At 48.7% G+C, this 19,473-nt stretch overlaps 1 protein-coding gene across 1 annotated transcript in view; it reads left to right on the forward strand.

The window, feature by feature from the left end:
• Positions 1 to 3,107: 3,107 nt before the first annotated feature.
• LOC115180119 (protein piccolo) overlaps positions 3,108 to 19,473 on the forward strand; it is a 38,591-nt gene continuing 22,225 nt past the window's right edge. The window contains exons 1-5 of the mRNA XM_029742019.1: positions 3,108 to 3,119; positions 3,886 to 4,140; positions 7,244 to 11,423; positions 11,833 to 13,397; positions 16,322 to 18,446. Of these exons, the coding sequence (XP_029597879.1) occupies positions 3,108 to 3,119; positions 3,886 to 4,140; positions 7,244 to 11,423; positions 11,833 to 13,397; positions 16,322 to 18,446 (8,137 nt within the window). The remainder of the gene's footprint in view (positions 3,120 to 3,885; positions 4,141 to 7,243; positions 11,424 to 11,832; positions 13,398 to 16,321; positions 18,447 to 19,473) is intronic.

Raw genomic sequence — 19,473 nt, forward strand, 5'->3', positions numbered from 1 at the left:
ACCCAACACGGAGGATAGACTCATCGGATTACCAGATTTGCCGATTTTGCCAAATCATCTCAGACTTTTTATGTTAATGTCTTGAGACTTGAGGTAGTTTAGTAGTTTGAAAGTGTTGTTTCTTGTAGCGTCCTTGAACGTTTGAACTCTTTTGTAAAGTCAGGGTTGTATAGTTCTAGTAAAGAGAGGAAAGGCTCCCACACTAATGCTGCTCCTCGTACTATCTTTCTATCTACAGTGTTATACCCAGATGCATGTGGGATGTGCATATCACGGAGTAGCTGTGATACCATGTGTGTGTGTGTGTGTGTATGTATATGTGTGTATGTATATGTGTGTGTGTATGTATATGTGTGTGTGTATGTGTATGTGTGTGTGTATGTATATGTGTGTGTGTGCTTAGCAAACAGCAGCATGGCTGATTCACAACCCACAGGGATGTATATGTGAGGGTGGATCCCACATACAGCCATATAGACATACAGTCATAAAGCCATATAGTCACGCAGCCTCATAACCATACAACCATATAGCCACACAGCCACACAGCCATATAGCCATACAGCCATATAGCCACACAGCCACACAGCCACACAGCCATACAGCCATATAGCCACACAGCCACACAGCCACACAGCCATACAGCCATATAGCCACACAGCCACACAGCCATACAGCCACACAGCCACACAGCCATACAGCCACACAGCCACACAGCCACATAGCCACACAGCCACATAGCCACACAGCCACACAGCCACACAGCCACATAGCCACACAGCCACACAGCCACACAGCCACACAGCCATACAGCCACACAGCCACACAGCCATACAGCCACACAGCCACACAGCCATACAGCCATACAGCCACACAGCTATACAAATGTGAGGATGCTGATGATTATACATCCCCCATCGCTACTATGATGACCAACTGATGGTACACACACACACACACTCTGTGACATGACTCATCGTTTCTCTTATCTTAATGAGACGCTGGACAAGACTGGACAAGACTGGGCTCTTAATGACACTTCAAGGAATTGAAGCTACTGAGCTCTGTTACCAGGAATGCTTTGTAATTGGCTAGTTAGGAAAACACGAACATCCATTAGCATCCTAGCTTCAATCAGGGAGTCAATGTAATGGCTTAAAGGGGTTAAATCATTTCAATACGACAAAGTTGTAGTGTGACACTTATGTGCATATACGTGTTTGTGTATGGCTAACTGTGTCTGTGTGTGGAAGTCTGTGTTTGTGTGTGGATCACTGTGTCTGTGTGTGTGTGTGTGTGTGTGTGTGTGTGTGTGTGTGTGTGTGTGTGTGTGTGTGTGTGTGTGTGTGTGTGTGTGTGTGTGTGTGTGTGTGTGTGTGAGAGAGCGTGAAAGACAGGGAGTGTGTTTGTGTGTGTTTGTGTGCACTTGTGTATTTGACAAGTACAGAGATGGAAAGACAGGATGCTTTTTATGGTGGTGATCTGGTGGATGGGTGATATCCAAGGACCGTAGGCTGCAGATCTCTGATAGCGTTGTTGATGAGAAGGGTAAAAGTGGTTTGAAGCTGAAGCGACAGATCTTGTGGCTGACTGGCTCTGTCCGGGCTCTCATTATTCCCTATCAGTGGCAATCTGGAACCATCTCTCTGCCTCTCGAGCTGCTCTCTGTGGTGTAAATGGATGGAGCAGTCAGTCAAGCTGCGAAAGCCAATGCCCTGTGGGGGTGGCACGGCATCCTGGATTGTAGAAAGAGGGACCTCTACATAGGGTTGGAATGGCTATGGGGCTGTATTATGATATTATTAATGAAGTCATATATAATAAAGGTGAAATCCTGCGGCTCTCTGTTTCTTTCCTCTCTTGCTCTCACTCTATTTCCTTCTCTCTCTCTCTCTCTCTTTCTCTCTCTCTCTCTCTCTCTCTCTCTCTCTCTCTCTCTCTCTCTCTCTCTCCCCTCTTCTCTCCTCTTCTCTCCTCTCCTCTTCTCTCTCTCCCCTCTCCTCTTCTCTCCCTCCCCTCTCCTTTTCTCCCTTGCTCTTTTTTACACACACTCTCCATTTCGATCGTATGATAACAAAATGCCATTCTAAACTTCATGCTAACCATTTAACATGGAGAACGTTATGAGGCAACCATTAAGGTATCTTACCGTGGCACACACCCACGTTACTGGCCTGTGGAGGCACACAAAACGGGTATGCAGGAAATAGGGTGTTTACTTGAAACGGAGACTGGAGGGGTGGCTAGACCCATGCTGACTAGACCCCAAGAGAGAAAGAGAGAATATGTATGTATGGTGCGTGGATGTGTTATTTTACCAATACACTTACAATACAACTACACATACAGTACAACGTCTCTCCATCGTTAGTCCTACTTACATTAGCTCTGGTGTGCTACAGTGTAAGACCCAAAGTCCCTAGGAATCAAATGTTTACCATCGTTTCTTTCTCTCCTTTCTTGTCGAGATATCGAATATTAAAGCGTCTTAACGGGTACAACACTTAAACCACAATTCTCAGTGGAGCCCTTCTGTAATGGCTTCTTCTTTAGTGCTGTGATTGTCGACTTGAGTCAGATAACCATGACAGGACAGAATTAGAGGCCCTCCGAGACGAAGGATTTGAACAGCTGTACTCGTGGCGGTTTGTTGTCTTTCTTGCTGATGCACTCTGGTTATTTTCAGAGATAGAGGGCCGGTTCGGTCCCAAGCGGGGGATGGGAAGAATAAACAATGCCGAAGTCATCGCACTACGCAGGATAAACCGTTTACTGAATGCACACTTTTAATTGCCTGCTTTGAGCTGGGTTTACTGACAGATTGAATTGGTCTGACATAAGATGTTTCAGTTCATCCCACTGTAAGGTCCTTGTCAGCCGATCATTCGACCACAATAACAAGTTTAGATAGCTGGCTGCTAAACTAACTTAGCAATCTTAAATTGTTTTGATTACATGGCTAATTGATTGACTATCAGTGACTGACATAACAACAGAAAAACTGCTGATGGACAACCACATTTCCAAACGGCATATTGTGTATTCTACTATTCTAGCTTGCAACAGTAAGTTGAGACCCCAAATGAGTTCCAAATGTTTGTTGTACTATGGGGCGGCAGGTAGCCTAGTGATTAAAGCGTTGGGCAAGTAACCGAATCCTGAGCAGACAAGGTAAAAATCTGTCGTTCTTCCCCTGAACAAGGCAGTTAAACCCACTGTTCCCAGGCCGTCATTGTAAATAAGAATTTGTTATTAACTGACTTGCCTAGTTAAATAAAGGTAAAAATAATACTAATATTTTTGTGAAAATTGATGTGAGGGCCTTCAAAAGGGGGGCCGCGGGCCAACAGTTGCTCATCCCTAATATACTGTACATCATGCTGAATTTAGGACATGGGACTAAGGGGCGCAGTGGTCTGGGGTTATGGTCTTGTGTCATTAAGTCATAGGGCCTAATATGTGTTCATCCTGATGGATGCACTGTGTAAAATCGTTTTGTGTAGATGGGTCAGCTAGACACACACAAACACACACAGCCTCCAACCTGGCTCTGCTGTGGAATGTCTGCACACGCTGCCAGAGTCATTCTGACATGCATTGGTAAACCTCTGTGCCATTACCATGCATTATGAAAGGACTATCTGTTAAGTTACATAAATGTAAAAAGCTTGCCTGAACTAGAATAGGCTACACTGGCCCCGTGTCTACACATAGTCCAAGTGTTACGAAACCGTGGGTCCAGTTTTCTAATAATGATCATAAAACATAAATACTATTTAAAGTCAACATTTTAATCATCCACTACGACAACTATGTATTAGAGTGAGTGAGCATTTTTACAAGGTCAACACTAACTAACATTTTCTTTGTTTTTCTGTCTTACAGAAAGAATGGTTATGTCTCAACTGCCAGACCCAAAGAGCTCTCTCTGGCCAGCTGGGCGATATACCCCCTCCACCATCTCCTGTGAAGAAGCAACTACCCACAGCTACCCCTACCCCTCCTGCCTCCCCTGCCAAAGTCCCTGCTTCCCCAGCTGCTGCTGCTGCTGCCTCTCCATTAACAAGAAGCCCCTCAGTTACTCAGGCAGAGGCAGCAGCAGCAGCAAAGGAAGACACCCAGCCGCTTCCCATGTCCAAGGTAGTAGCAGAACGCACCCCGCCCCAAACACCAGACGCTGCGTCTGCAAACACAGACACCACACCCATCCCACCTGAGCATGCCACCCCTCCCTCTGATACTGACCCAGAGGAGAAAGAACCAGAGCAGGCTGAAACGATGGAAGCTATATCTGAGACTATACTGGATGAGCCTGTGCCAGAGAGTGTAGTGGAGAGTGCGGTCGAAGGCTCAGCAGTGGAGAAAGACCCAGAGCAGGCTGAAGCGATGGAAGCTATATCTGAGACTATACTGGATGAGCCTGTGCCAGAGAGTGTAGTGGAGAGTGCGGTCGAAGGCTCAGCAGTGGAGAAAGACCCAGAGCAGGCTGAAGCGATGGAAGCTATATCTGAGACTATACTGGATGAGCCTGTGCCAGAGAGTGTAGTGGAGAGTGCGGTCGAAGGCTCAGCAGTGGAGAAAGACCCAGAGCAGGCTGAAGCGATGGAAGCTATATCTGAGACTATACTGGATGAGCCTGTGCCAGAGAGTGTAGCGGAGAGTACTGTCGAGGCCCCGGCAGTGGATCATCCAGAGAGTATGCCAGAGAAAGTTACAGAAGAACAGTCACCACCCGACACTACTCAGGCAGAATCAGATTTCCAGCCTGCAGTTGTAGAGGAGCCTGTCATTGCCCCCCCTGTAGAGAATGATTCAGAAAAGCCTGTTGAGGCAGCACCCGAGCCAACTCCAAGCCCAGATAAAGTGCAGAGTGAATCTACAGCAGAGGAGATCTCACCGGCTCCCTCTGCAGATAGTGAGAAAGAGGAGCCCATCCTAGAGAAGGTTATTGAAGAGGAAGCTAAGTTGGTAGAGCCAGAGGTGATTCCAACACCTGGAACGGTCACACAGGAAACTACTGTCCAACCTGACCAATCACCAGAGCCTGTACCGCCAGCTCCTGTTGTCACTGAGGAGGAAGGGAAAGCAGTGGTGATTGAGGAAGAACCTAGTCAGCCACCTAAAGCTGAGGAGACAGCTCCTACACCTCCTGCAGTCACCGAGCAGGAGGAGAAACCTAAAGAGCCAGAGCCTCAAGCAACTACTGTTGAACAGCCTCTAACTGAGGTGTCTTCAGTACATACAGGTCCAGTAGCAGAGAGTTCAGCTGTGGAGACGGCTGTGGAGACTAAGATGCCAAAGGTGGCTCCTGCTCCACCAGTTAAGATTGTAGAGAATTTGGCCTCAGCTCCCGAAGCCCCTAATGAGCCGGTAGAGGATTGTACATCTCCCAAACCAGCAGAGCTAGAGCCTGTGCCTTCACAAAAAGAGGAGGTGCCCCCTGCGGTAGAAGAAACTCCCCCTGTAGTTGTTGAGAATGAACAGCCTAAAGAGGTAGAGACCTTTCCACAAACTGAGGCAGTTGAGTCTGTAGCCACATCTCCTCCTCTAGTTACTGATGAAGTTGAGGAGAAGCCTGTAGAGAAGGAGGAAGAGTCAATTCCGCCTGCCCAAGTAGAGGAGAAACCTGTAGAGAAGGAGGCAGAGCCAATTCAGCCAGCCCAAGTTGAGGAGAAGCCTGTAGAGAAGGAGGCAGAGCCAATTCAGCCAGCCCAAGTTGAGGAGAAGCCTTTAGAGAAGGAGGCAGAGCCAATTCAGCCAGCCCAAGTTGAGGAGAAGCCTGTAGAGAAGGAGGCAGAGCCAATTCTGCCAGCCCAAGTTGAGGAGAAGCCTGTAGAGACAGAGCCAATTCCGCCAGCCCAAGTTGAGGAGAAGCCTGTAGAGAAGGAGGCAGAGCCAATTCCGCCAGCCCAAGTTGAGGAGAAGCCTGTAGAAAGTGAGGCAGTAGTAAAGAAAGTACCAGAGGCTTCTCCTGCACCTCCTGCTGCTAAACCAGAAAACGTTAGCCCTGAGAGAGATGCCGAAAGGACAGAGTCAGAAACAGTGGTTGAACCCAGCCCAGAAGTCAAATCCGAGGAGTCAGTTTCACCATCCCCTTTTGAGAAAAATGTCCCTGAACAGCTCCCAGAACCTGAACCACAATCAGCTAAAGTTGATCAGATCCCACCTCAGGAGGCTGTAGAAGCTCCAGCACCAGTAGTAGAAAAAAACACAGATGAAACTGAAACTGAGGCTGGAGCAGAACGTGTAGGTCAGAAAGAGGAAAATCTGACATCTGTGAATACCAAGGTTGAACCAGAGCCAACAGCCGATAATAAGTCTGAGAAGGCCCAGAATGAGTCTACTCCCCCAGCTTCTGACGCTAAAGAGCAAGAAAAGGTCAAAGCAGAGCACTTAGAACACGCTATAGAGGCAGCGTCACTATCATCTGCTGCTAGTGAGCCACAAGCCCCTGAGAACGTTTCTGAGGAGAAACCCACACAGGAAGGAAAAGAAGCTGGCAGCATAGCTGAAAATAAACAAGAGGTGTCTATAGCTGAGAGTAGGGAGCCAACTCCTACTGTGTGTGATGAGAAAGCAGTGCAAGAGAAAGAATTATCCAAAGAAGATGAATCCGAGCAAACTCCAAAGACAGACTCTATGTCTGAGAGCATTCAGCCAGAGAAAGAGAAAGTGGTTGTGTCACCACCTGTAGTTAGTGAAAAGCAGGAACCTATTTCAGTATCAGAGGTGAAAGCTGTGAGTGACAGAGAGGGCAGCGTAGAAGACAAAACAACACCAGAGCAGACTAAAACATCTGAAACTGTATCTGAAAATGTGTCTATAGCCCCAGCCCCTGTAGTAGAACCTGACACCCTAGTCCCTGTAGTTGGTAAACAGGACGAAGACAAACCTCTGAATGAAGAAAAGTCAATGCCTGAAATTCAAGGGATAATAGAGTCTGAAGTGGATGCAGTTGGAGAGGTGACTGTAGTATGTAGCAACAGTAGTGGCTGAGAATTAGATGATTCAAGTCAGAAGGGCTCTTTTCACAAATGTTTCTACAGACCTTTTAGTTATGTAAAATAATCGACAGACATTAGTTGTAAAAAAATCTATAATAATAATCTATCTTCTCTTTATACATCTTCATATATCCATTTTAATTGTTCCAAATAATATGTCATGTTTATGATCAATTATGGATGATTATTATCTACATATTTATTATACAATAATTGTGTTTTATTATTTTAATTTACAGGCAACGCTGAAAGACCCTGGAGAAAAAAACACAGTCGCCAAGGATAGCAGTCCCACCAGCCCCTCAGACCTTGCCAAGCTGGAGAGCACTGTCCTTCCCATACTAGAGGCCCAGGCTACACAACCAAAGGACAATTCAGACAAACTGACCGACTCACTCAAGACCAGACGCAAACTTGAGGTGCTACCCCTCTCACCTGAATCTCCCAGCACAGAGGATGACCCAGAACTCTCAGAGAAGAAGGAAGCCTCAGCAAAGAAAAAGCTGCTGGTGCCGACAGACATCAGGGGTGACTCGTTGGAGGACAGCAGTGAGAGCTTAGGGAAAGATAGTCCCGTATCAGGGGATGACGAAGACTTCATTCGTAAACAGATCATGGAGATGAGTGAGAACGAAGATGCTTCACCGTCTGACGAAGAAAACCTAATTCGGCAAAAGATCCGAGATCATGACAGGAAACGAATGGAACAGGAGAAAGGGGAGGGGAAGGAGAGAAGTGCAATGGCAAAAGGCAGGCGGCTCCTCAAGAAGAACACCATCAGCCCTGAGGACGAAGATGAGCAGAAACTCTCACTGGATAAACCTGACAAGGCATGGAAAGAAGGATCGGAACCCAAAGTCTCAGACTCTCAGGAAGGGGAACAGCCTTTGGCAGATAGAGTTGTGGCAGTACGCCAACTCAGAACCATCGAGCTCAACACGACTACCAGCCCTGTGTGCATACCGGGTACATCAGATGATGGAGAGCTTGAGATGGAAAGCCTCACCAACTCCCCTGATGATCGCTCCAGGGGCGATGGGTCCTCCAGCCTGCACGCATCCAGCTTCACCCCTGGGACATCGCCTACATCCCTCTCCTCTTTGGATGAGGACAGTGACAGCAGTAGTCCTAGCCGCATGCACAGTGGCGAGGGGAAACAGCACAGGAAAGCGAAGCATAGACAACAAGGCCAAGGTCTACCCACCATCGAAGACTCTTCTGAGGAAGAGGAGTTACGAGAGGAGGAGGAGCTGCTAAGAGAACAGGAGAAGCAGAAAGGCTCTGGGAAGAAGTCGAAGAAGGACAAAGATGAGATCCGAGCTCAGAGGAGGCGGGAGCGTCCCAAAACGCCGCCCAGCAACCTCTCTCCCATTGAAGATGCCTCCCCAACAGAAGAGCTGAGGCAAGAGGCAGAGATGGAGGAGTTCAGGCGATCATCCTTATCCGATTTCTCTCCCAGCATCGAGTCAGAACCAGAGGGAGTTGAGATCAATGCTGTAAAGATTGCAGCAGTACAGAAAGTATACCAACTTCCTATATCTGTTTCTCTCTACTCTCCAACAGCTGATCAAGGTGCTAATAAAAGCCCTGAAAAACGAGCCCTGAAAACTGCAGACGAAGCCTACGAAGAGATCATGCTAAAGGCTAGAACACCCACAAAGGAAAAGGTAGACATCCCTCCGGGGAAAGAGTCCCTCTATGGTGGGATGCTGATAGAAGATTATGCCTATGAGTCCCTTGTTGATGGAAATGGAAAGAAAGTCCAGCAGCAGGAGCCTGAGAAAATCTCAGTGCCAGCTCAGCCCAAAATACTGAGATCTCCAGATGAGGTTTACGAAGACATGATGGAGAAGAAGAAAGAATTCATGCAGCTGGAGCAGGAACTGAAAAAAGCAAAGTCCGTGTCAGAAAGACCCACACCAGAGATTGTATTGCAACCCACTGAGCCAACCAGCTCCACGAGTGTTATAGTTACTGTAGGCAAGGATGGAAAACCACTGCTCGATGCTGAGGCTGCGTATGAGGAACTCATGAAGAAAGTTCTGACTCCTGGGACTAGCCCGACACAGCAAGGTCCTGATATATCTGGGGCGGCCCCTGGTGGTGAGTTCGAAGGCACTGAATCCAGAAGGGCTCTGCGTCCCATACCAGACCTGAGGGTTACACAGTGCTCCTCAGGGGAGGAGGACGCTGATGAAGAGGCCACTGAGACCAAAAGTCAAGATAAGCCAAAGACTTCATCAGACATTCCTAAAGCTGATCAGGCACCCTTAACAGCTGCTGCAGAAACTGAGTCCAAATCAGTTGCTTGCAAGGTCCCCCCATCTACAACTTCAGACCAACCACAGACCCACATTGAAACTTCCCAGGCTGACCAGCCTCTGGACATAAGCCAACAGGATGTCATAGACTTGTCTAGTATGAAGTCCTCAGCCCCTGCTGTTGCCAGTGTATCGCCCTTACCCACCCTCCCTCAGTACACCCCCACTGTCCCCAGTGTAGTGTCAACCACCCCACCAGTGCCCCCCAAACCAGCCATCCTGCACAGGGCCCTGTCTCAGGAAAAAGCAGACATTCCTGAACCCCCTCCACTGCCCCCTCCCACCATGCCAAAGCCATCGGTTTACCCCAGGAAACCCCCTGTTCCACTTCCATCTCAGGCTATAATCAGGTCAGAACATGTTGCCATGACAACAGCCCAAGTGTCGCCGGTAAGACAGCCTCATGTCCCCCCACCAGTTCCTCCAAAGCCAGCCATCCCTGCTGGAATGGGGTACAGCCACAGGCCAGGGGAAAACGTCAAACCACCCCTTGCTCCAAAACCTGTCTCTCAGCCTGGCTCGCCTGCCCACATCCAATATCCAAGACCCACTGCCCTCCACACAGGCCATGCTGATATAGCCCTGAATCTGAGCCCCTCAGCTGAAAGCAGGCCAGGTCTCTTCTCAGGTCATTCCTCGGGTCACTCCTCGGGTCACCCATCCCCCACTTCTCCGCGATACGGCAATCGACACGAAACTTATGTGGTTATAACTCTGCCATCCCAGCCCAGCTCTCCAGTGGAAGGGATCACCACCCAGGCCCCATCCAGTCCAGGTCCAGCATCTCCTTCAAGACATGCCCAACTTCCACCTCAACCTCAAACACAGTATCAACCACAACCTCAACCCCAGAAACAACCACAGCCACCTCCACCACACACAAATAGAGTGCCCCTGGCATTCACTCGCATCACTGAGTCCATGGAAAGTCAAGAGATATGTGGGCCAGAGAAAGTTGTGTCAAGCTCCTGTCATGTCATTGAGGCTATTTCAGCATCCGCTCCACCCCCAGAGGTCAGGTTAGGGCAGGTCACTCAGTTTGTGACGACAGAAGTTCAAAGAACCATGGTGTCTGTCCGACACGAAAGGTCGCCGCCCCCACCTCCAGCCCCAAGAGCGAACGGTGTTCCAATCTCACTGGAGAAACCTAAACCACAACAGACACAGAGTCCACAGGGCTACCAGCCAGGGGAGGTAGTAGACCTTCGTACCATGAAGGTGAATTCAGAATCGGCCATGAAAGTGGTGGATCTGTCTTCGTCAGATGTTAGACGCCAGTCCTTAGCCACAGATATCAACGGTCGTCAGACAAGTGCAGTGCAGTCCCCAGTGGTCAATCTAAGCACTGAGTCGACCAGTGTTTCCATAGTGACTGACAGCATCACCATAGTTACATGTGCTGCCACCATACAAAGTTACGAAAATACCAACATATCCCAAGTCCCTTCTCTGCCCCTTCAGCTTACAACCACAAACAAAGCCTTCGAGCCTGTTTGTCAGATCATCTATCGGCCCATAGATGCACAGCCCACAACCAGCAACAATGCTGAGATCCCGATGAACCTTTCTGTAGGACCTGGCACAGGCTTAGGGACATTCCAGACACCTGTTACTATCGCCCCTACCACTGCCCCAGGGTGTGTAGCTAATGGTCTGAGCAGCGGGATGCCGACAGTAGCAGGTGCGGTGGACCTTAGCACAGCCAAACCCTTCAACACCGTGGTTTCGGTCGACGCTTCCTCCGCGGAAGTGGTCATGGCTGTGATCACAGAGGAGGATGGGAAACCCGTGGACCTGACGGCTGCGAGAAGAGCCGTCTGCTGTGATGTTGTCTACAAGCTGCCATTTACAGGTAGCTGCACCACCCAGCAGCCCACTACTCCATTGCCCGAAGACCGCTTTGGCTACCGAGACGACCACTACCAATATGACCGCTCACCCTACAACATGAGGGGCTTCGGTGGCATCAAACCCTCCATGTCCGACACCAATCTGGCTGAGGCCGGGCTTTTCCTCTATAAGAGCAAGAACAGTTACAATTTCCATGGCACCACAGAGGGTGCAGTAGACCTTACATCCTCCAAGACATCTGATGCAGGTTTGTGCAGTGACATCGCCGACCTCTCACTGAAATGTCACTTTGAGATGCCTCTGCTTATTCATGGCTGATCCTGTGGCATTTTAGTGTATTTTGTTGTTTCGTTCACTTCTTTTTTTTCATGAGTTGTTTGCATGGACATTTTACCTTATTTTTTCGTTCTACCTCTATGATAATTTTTTTGGTACACCGATGCATGTGCTTGCATGCTGTTTGCTTTGACTTTACATCATCCATGATCTGGCAAGACTGGAGGTTTTTCCATTTTTGTTGTTGCTTTTTTATTTATTTGGATGGAGCATGGCTTTCGATGGAGCATTGCTTTCGATGGAGCATGGCTTTCTGTCTGATGTTTCACCACTAAGGCTACCTGTTTTTGTGGACTCAATATATTTGTTTTCCCCAACAGGCGTAGCTTTGGACTTCTCCACCAAAGGCTCAGGGTTATATTCAGGAATGATAATCCCTCCATATTCCCAAGCCAGAGTCAATGGAGCTGTTGGGACACACTTTGGCATGAGCAGTGTCCTGAGATCCTCCAATGGGGTGGTGTACTCTTCAGTCTCAGTACCAATCCCATCCACCTACGCCATAACCACACAACCTGGGTCCATATTCAGCACCACTTACAACTCCCTGTCGGCGGGCATGCACACCAGCGACACCATGCCATCCCTGTCCACTCTCCAGAACCAGCCCATGACTCGGTCACACAGCTTCATATCCACCACCTCTGCAGACGATCAAGGGGATGTCCCCCTCAACCTGGAGCTCTCTAAAGATGGCATATCCACCTCCGCGGCCCTCACCACCAAAACGGTCACCCTGGTCCTGGAAAGGCTGGACTCGTACACGGACGCGTCCCTGGAGGCTATCGCCGCCTCGCTGGAAGCCCTGTCCTCGCCCTGTGTGCCAGGGGAGGGCCAGTACCAGATGCAGCGTGAGATTCTGGAAATGGAGAAGTTCAAACAGCAGCGGTTGGCTGAAGAACTGGAGTGGGAGCGTCAGGAGATCCAGCGCTTCCGCGAGCAGGAACAGATGCTGGTGCAGAAGGAGCTGGAGGAGCTGCAGTCCATGAAGCAGGCCATCCTGTGCCAGCAGGAGGATGAGCGCCAGGCCCACCTCATGATGCAAAAGGAAACCTATGCCCAGCAGCAGCAGCAGCTAGAGCAGATCCAGAGGCTCCAGGAGCAGCTCCGAGCACAGCTGGAGGAGCAGAAGTTCCGGAAGATGTACCCGGGGGAGGTGTTGCTGGGGCACGGCCAGCAGGAGGCAGTCATCCTGGGGCCGGATGGCACCGAGCTGGCCCGGAAAATCATGGATAGTGGGTGTCAGACGGACGACGAGGACAGTGTTGTTGATAAAGCCTACACGACGGGGAGGAAGAAGAGAAGCACGGCCAAGAAGAGCGTAGACAGCTGCGTGCAGACGGACGATGAGGACCAGGAGGAGTGGGAGCCTGCTCGGGCCAGACGTAGCAGGCCTCGCACGTCAAGGGGGGACAGAGGCGGACAGACTTCTGATATGTCCATTCAGGCTCACTCTGAGATCTCCATACAGACAGACTCTGCAGGGAATGTAAGAATGGACGCCAGGATGGAGCTCTCTGACTCGGAAAGTCCACATTGGGAAGACAAGAGACGGCCCACGCCCTTGGAGATAGAACAGTCTGGTCACCTCAGAGCTGACCCCTCCTCACTTCAGGCCCCGCCCAAATCCCCCAATGTTCTCTACTCCCCCATATCCCCCTGCATATCCCCGAGCAAATCCCTTGAGTTTGTGTCCTATGAGAAATCACTGGGTGATACAAGCCCACAGAGAATAAGAGGGAGTACTGATCTGACCAAAGTCTCTCCAACTGGCAGCCCCAAGGGACCTAAGGCCATGCAGAGATCCATGTCCGACCCCAAGCCCATGAGTCCCACTGGAGAGGAGAGGGCATCATCCAGTTTCCAGTATGGCGACGGTTACTCCGTGAGTTCTGGTTTAATCATTGTTTGCAGTTGTGGTGTGTTCTGTTCAAATGGGCATAGAGTTTCTCCCTTAGGCATGCAGGCTTTATATAAAGGTCAGTTTTCTCACCCCAAGGAGAAACGGTACAAAAGGGCGCTAACACTTGCATATTATTTTTTATAGATAATTGGGTTTATTTTGTTATTTTATATTAAGGCAACTAGAGTTAGAGTTTTTGGAAGTATGATATACTGTGACATTGGACAAACAAAGTAGAGCATAATCCAGGATATTGTTCTGTTTTGAAACCAGATTTGGATGCATTTCTGTTCTGTTTTGAAACCAGATTTGGATGCATTTCTGTTCTATTTTGAAACCAGATTTGGATGTATTTCCAGGTTGCACTTCTTGTCATAACACTACTCCATTATTGCCCTGAAAATGATGTCTTATTGCAGTTCCGTTTCTCTCATACACATCTAATGTAGCCCCCAGCTTGCTATTCATTTGGCGAGTTTGCTGTCTAAATTCATATGAGTCTCTCATAGAATGCCCTTTCAAAGGCAATGCTGCACTAAAGCTGATATATTTATATTGGCATTTTAGTTTGAAGGCAAAGCCTGTAAGACTGGAGGCAATTTTCTAGAAGAGTTTCAATTTTTCATACATTGAGTCACTGCACAGTGCCTCTTCAATGTGATTTTGGACTGGTAGCATCCTTCCACATTCTTTCTTTCCAACCAGACTAACTAGATCAGGATATATTTGAGGTATTGCAAATGACTTAGTCCAAAGGTTGCAGCTATTCGTTTAGTATCTACTAGTTGTATTAAAACATAACATTTGAATTTCATAAACACCACAGGTATAGAAGTGTGTTCATATCATTTTTCTTCGCATTCAACTTGTTTCCCTGGGACTGGTTTCAGACATAGTCAAAATGTAATGAAAGATGATTAAGTTAAGATATATACTTACAGTAGGTTATAAATACTAGAGTTGGGCGGTATCCAGAGACAGTGCCTTTGGAAAGTATTCAGACCCCTTGACTTTTTCCATATTTTGTTACATAACAGCCTTATTCTAAAATGGATTAAAAAATATATATCCCTCATCAATCTACACACAATACCCCATAACGACAAAGCAAAAACAGTTTTTTTAATAATATATATATCACATTTACATAAGTATTCAGACACTTTACTCAGTACTTTGTTGAAGCACCTTTGGCAGCGATTACAGCCTCAAGTCCTCTTGGGTATGACGCTACAAGCTTGGCACACCTGTATTTGGGTAGTTTCTCCCATTCTTCTCTGCAGATCCTCTCAAACTCTGTCAGGTTGGATGGGGAGCGTCGCTGCACAGCTATTTTCAGGTCTCTCCAGAGATGTTCAATCGGGTTCAAGTCTGGGCTCTGGTTGGGCCACTCAAGGACATTCAGAGACTTGTCCCAAAGCCACTCCTGCGTTGTCTTGGCTGTGTGCTTAGGGTCCTTGTCCTGTTGGAAGGTGAACCTATGCCCTAGTCTGAGGTCCTGAGTGCTCTGGAGCAGGTTTTCATCAATATCTCTGTACTTTTCTCTGTTCATCTTTACATCGATCTTGACTAGTCTCCCAGTCCCTGCCGCTGAAAAACATCCCCACAGCATGATGCTACCACCACCATGTTTCACCGAAGGGATGGTGCCAGGATTCCTCTAGACGTGACCCTTGGCATTCAGGCCAAGAGTTCAATCTTGGTTTTATCAGACCAGAGAATCTTGTTTCTCATGATCTGAGAGTCTTTAGGTGTCTTTTAGCAAACTGCCATGTGCCTTTTACTGAGGAGTGGCTTCCATCTGACCACTCTATCATAAAGGCCTGATTGGTGGAGTGCTGCAGAGATGGTTGACCTTCTGGAAGGTTCTCCCATCTCCACAGAGGAACTCTAGAGCTATGTCAGAGTGACCATCGGGTTCTTGGTCACCTCCCTTCTCCCCTGATAACTCAGTTTAGCAGGGCGACCAGCTCTAGGAAGCTGTCATCAAGGCAAAAGGTGGCTACTTTGAAGAATCTCAAATATAATATATATTTAGATTTGTTTAACACTTTTTGGTTTACTATATGTGTTATTTCATAGTTTTGATGTCTTCACTATTATTCTACAATGTAAAAAATAGTAAAAATAAAGAAAAACCCTTGAATGAGTAGGTGTGTCCAAACTTTTGACTGGTACTGTATATATGTTTTATATCTATATTGTGTAGATTGCTGAGGATTTGTATTTATTTAATCCATTTCAGAATAAGGCTGTAACGTTAAAAAAAATTGTGGGAAAAGTTAAAAGGTCTGAATACTTTCCGAAGGCACTGTATATGGTATACCAGCCAAGCATTATACATACTTAATCAAGCCTCTCATTGTTCCTCTGCCTGAGTGACACACCACAGAGCTCCTCATACTGTACATACAAGGGGTGGACAAACAGCTGAGCTTGTAGGAAAGTATTGATATGCCACAGATCCATAGGGGTTTAATGTGAATAAATTACATATTTTGAGGCTGCTCTTAAGGTAGTGAGTAACATTTATGGCCAGGAGCACGTACAGTATCTTCCTGTGAAACTCACCAGCAATCAATATGCTGTGTTTCTCAATAAGCTTTCCCTCACTCTGAGGACACCAGATTCTTGTCCGTGCCTGATTAGGACACAGAGAAACCGGGATAGAGATCCTCTTCTATTTTAGTCATCCATTAATTTAATCAGATAATTGAAATCATGAAAGATTTAACACTTCGTTCCGGTTAATTTAGTCCATGTAGTAAAGGTTTGGATAAAGTCGTCATTCAGATGCTGTACCCATTCAGTGTGAAATCACAATGTGACGTTTGAGTATAAATAATTAAAGAAGCAATTTATTCTCGTTTTTATAACTATTTGTTTGTTTTGGTTTTCTCCATCAGGGCAAAAGCTCGTCAGGCAGCACCCCAACTGGCACCGGCAAGAAGGTGAAGAGGACCCTGCCCAACCCGCCCTCGGAGGAGGACGCAACAGCCGCCGGCCAGGCGGCCTACAGCACTGGCTCGGCCCGCCGTCGCATGTGCCGCAACACCAACATGGCGAGGGCCAAGATCCTGCAGGATATCGACCGTGAGCTGGACATGGTGGAGCGTGAGTCGTCCAAGCTCCGCCACAAGCAGGCGGAGCTGGACGAAGAAGAGAAGGAGATCGACGCCAAGCTACGCTACCTGGAGATGGGCATCAACCGCAGGAAAGACGCCCTCCTCAAGGAGAGGGAGAAGAGGGAGCGGGCCTACCTGCAGAGCGTGGCCGAGGATCGTGACTACATGTCAGATAGTGAGGTCAGCAACATCCGGGAGACACGGAGCGGCCGCGGCAGTGGAGAAGATGAAGAAATGGGAAGTCGTGGACTGGAGCGCCCCAGGACGGCACCCCAGTCAGAGCTGGATGATTTTGTGCCACCACAGACCACACACGAGGCCCAGTACGGCACGTACTCCCAGTACCAGTACCCACTGAGCCAGACGCTGTACCAGCAGCAGTCACTCTACCAGTCCCCCCAGTCCTACCAGTCTCAGTCCATCTACTCCTCAGTCCCCTCCCTGTCTAGCTCCCAGCAGCAGAGCTACCACCAGATGCTCCTTCTCCAGCAGAAGGCAGCCAGGCAGGCGGCCCTGATCCAAGAGTTGGACGCGTCGTCAAAGTACGAAGTCATCAGCCGACAGCCCGACCCCGTGTCTTCTGCCTACATGGGAGGGGTCAGGTACGATAAGTACGGTAACCACTTGGACCTCCGGGCCCTGGAGGTGGGGGGCAGTATGGCTGGCAGCCCCATGTCCAACGTGTCGGCCGACTCCTTCTATGGAGACGTGGAGCACCACCACCACACTCCACGAAGCTACGTCCTCCTAGAAGATGCGGCAGAGCTGGCCAAGAGCTCCACGAGTCTGGCTTCATCCAGCTACGCCCAGGCCGAGAAGGAGCTGGCTAAGGCAGAAAGGCTGTTGCGAAGAAGTGCAGCCGACTTGACCTCCACCGACTACCTGGGCTCCAGCTCCAGGCTCCACTCCGGGTATGGAAAGACCCCAGACGATGAGGACTCCATGGACGACCCCTACGAGCTGAAGCTCCTCAAGCAGCAGCTGAAGCAGGAGTTCCGGAGGAGCACAGGGGGAACAGAGAGTCTGGACCCGCTGACGGGTCTCTCCCACAACTACTACGGCACCCCCAGCTCGGGTGTCTCCTCCTCCCAGAGCTACTCCCAAAGACACTACCCCAAGACGGAGAAATACAGCATCAGCCGGCTGACCCTAGAGAAGCAGGCAGCCAAGCAGCTCCCGGCGTCCATGCTGTACCAGAAGCACAAAGACCCACTGACTGACCCCAAAGTCTCCAAGTACTCCTCAATGCAAGACGGCAGGAGTCTGGAGACAGACTATACCAGCTATTTAGGGTCCAGTAATGTTAGTGCCTCTCCCAGATCCAGCCGGCTCCTTCAGGACGAGATCACCTTTGGACTACGCAAGAACATTGCAGAGCAGCAGAAGTACCTGGGCTCCACGTTGGGTGCCAACTTGGCTGGCTCGCTCAACTTCGGCCAGAGCCTGGCCTTGGACTCGACTTCCTACCCCAGTGGCAGCCGGTCACGGCCCTCTTCTAGGCCCAACTCCGTCTATGGCCTGGATCTCTCACTCAAACGGGACCCATCCAGTTCCTCTTTGAGGCTCAAGGGGGACGGCGAGGCGGCCTCAGACAGCTACCAGATGCCATCAGGGCGTGCCAAGCCCACCAGCCTGCCCATCGTGCAGGGCGGCCGGGGGCGCATCCCCATCGTGGCGCAGAACTCTGAGGAGGAGAGCCCGTTGAGTCCTGTGGGCCAGCCTATGGGCATGGCGCGGGCGTCGGCGGGGCCCCTGCCTCCCATCTCGGCCGACTCACGGGACCAGTTTGGTTCGTGCCTCTCCCTGCAGGACTCCCAGCAGCAGCAGCACCTGAGGGAAGAGCCAACGAGGGGGCGAGGCTATGTCTTGATGGACGACCTCCAGGGCACCATGTCGGACGGCGAAGGTAAACAACAACGGCATCAGTTCAGAACTGTTTTCTTCCTATTTCAAACTGACTCTGCTTGTATGCACCCAATATACCACCCAATATACCACCCAATATACTACCCAATATACCACCCAATATGCCACCCAATATACCACCCAATATGCTACCCAATATACTACCCAATATACCACCCAATATGCCACCCAATATACCACCCAACATACTACCCAATATACTACCCAATATACCACCCAATATACCACCCAATATACCATCCAATATACCACCCAATATACCACCCAATATACCATCCAATATACCACCCAATATACCACCCAATGAACCACCCAATATACCACCCAATATACTATCCAATATACCACCCAATATACCACCCAATATGCCAACCAATATACCACCCAATATACCACCCAATATACCATCCAATATACTATCCAATATACCACCCAATATACCACCCAATATGCCAACCAATATACCACCCAATATACCACCCAATATACCACCCAATATACCATCCAATATACCACCCAATATACCACCCAATATACCATCCAATATACCACCCAATATACCACCCAATGAACCACCCAATATACCACCCAATATACTATCCAATATACCACCCAATATACCACCCAATATACCACCCAATATACCATCCAATATACTATCCAATATACCACCCAATATACCACCCAATATACCATCCAATACACCACCCAATATACCACCCAATATACCATCCAATATACCACCCAATATACCACCCAATATACCATCCAATATACCACCCAATATACCACCCAATATACCACCTAATATACCATCCAATATACCACCCAATATACCACCCAATATACCATCCAATATACCACCCAATATACCAGCCAATATACCATCCAATATACTATCCAATATACCACCCAATATACCACCCAATATACCATCCAATATACCACCCAATATACCACCCAATATACCATCCAATATACCACCCAATATACCACCCAATATACCA

This window comes from Salmo trutta, chromosome 40 (genome assembly GCF_901001165.1).
Source record: "Salmo trutta chromosome 40, fSalTru1.1, whole genome shotgun sequence".
NCBI classification, from domain to species: Eukaryota; Metazoa; Chordata; class Actinopteri; order Salmoniformes; family Salmonidae; genus Salmo; species Salmo trutta.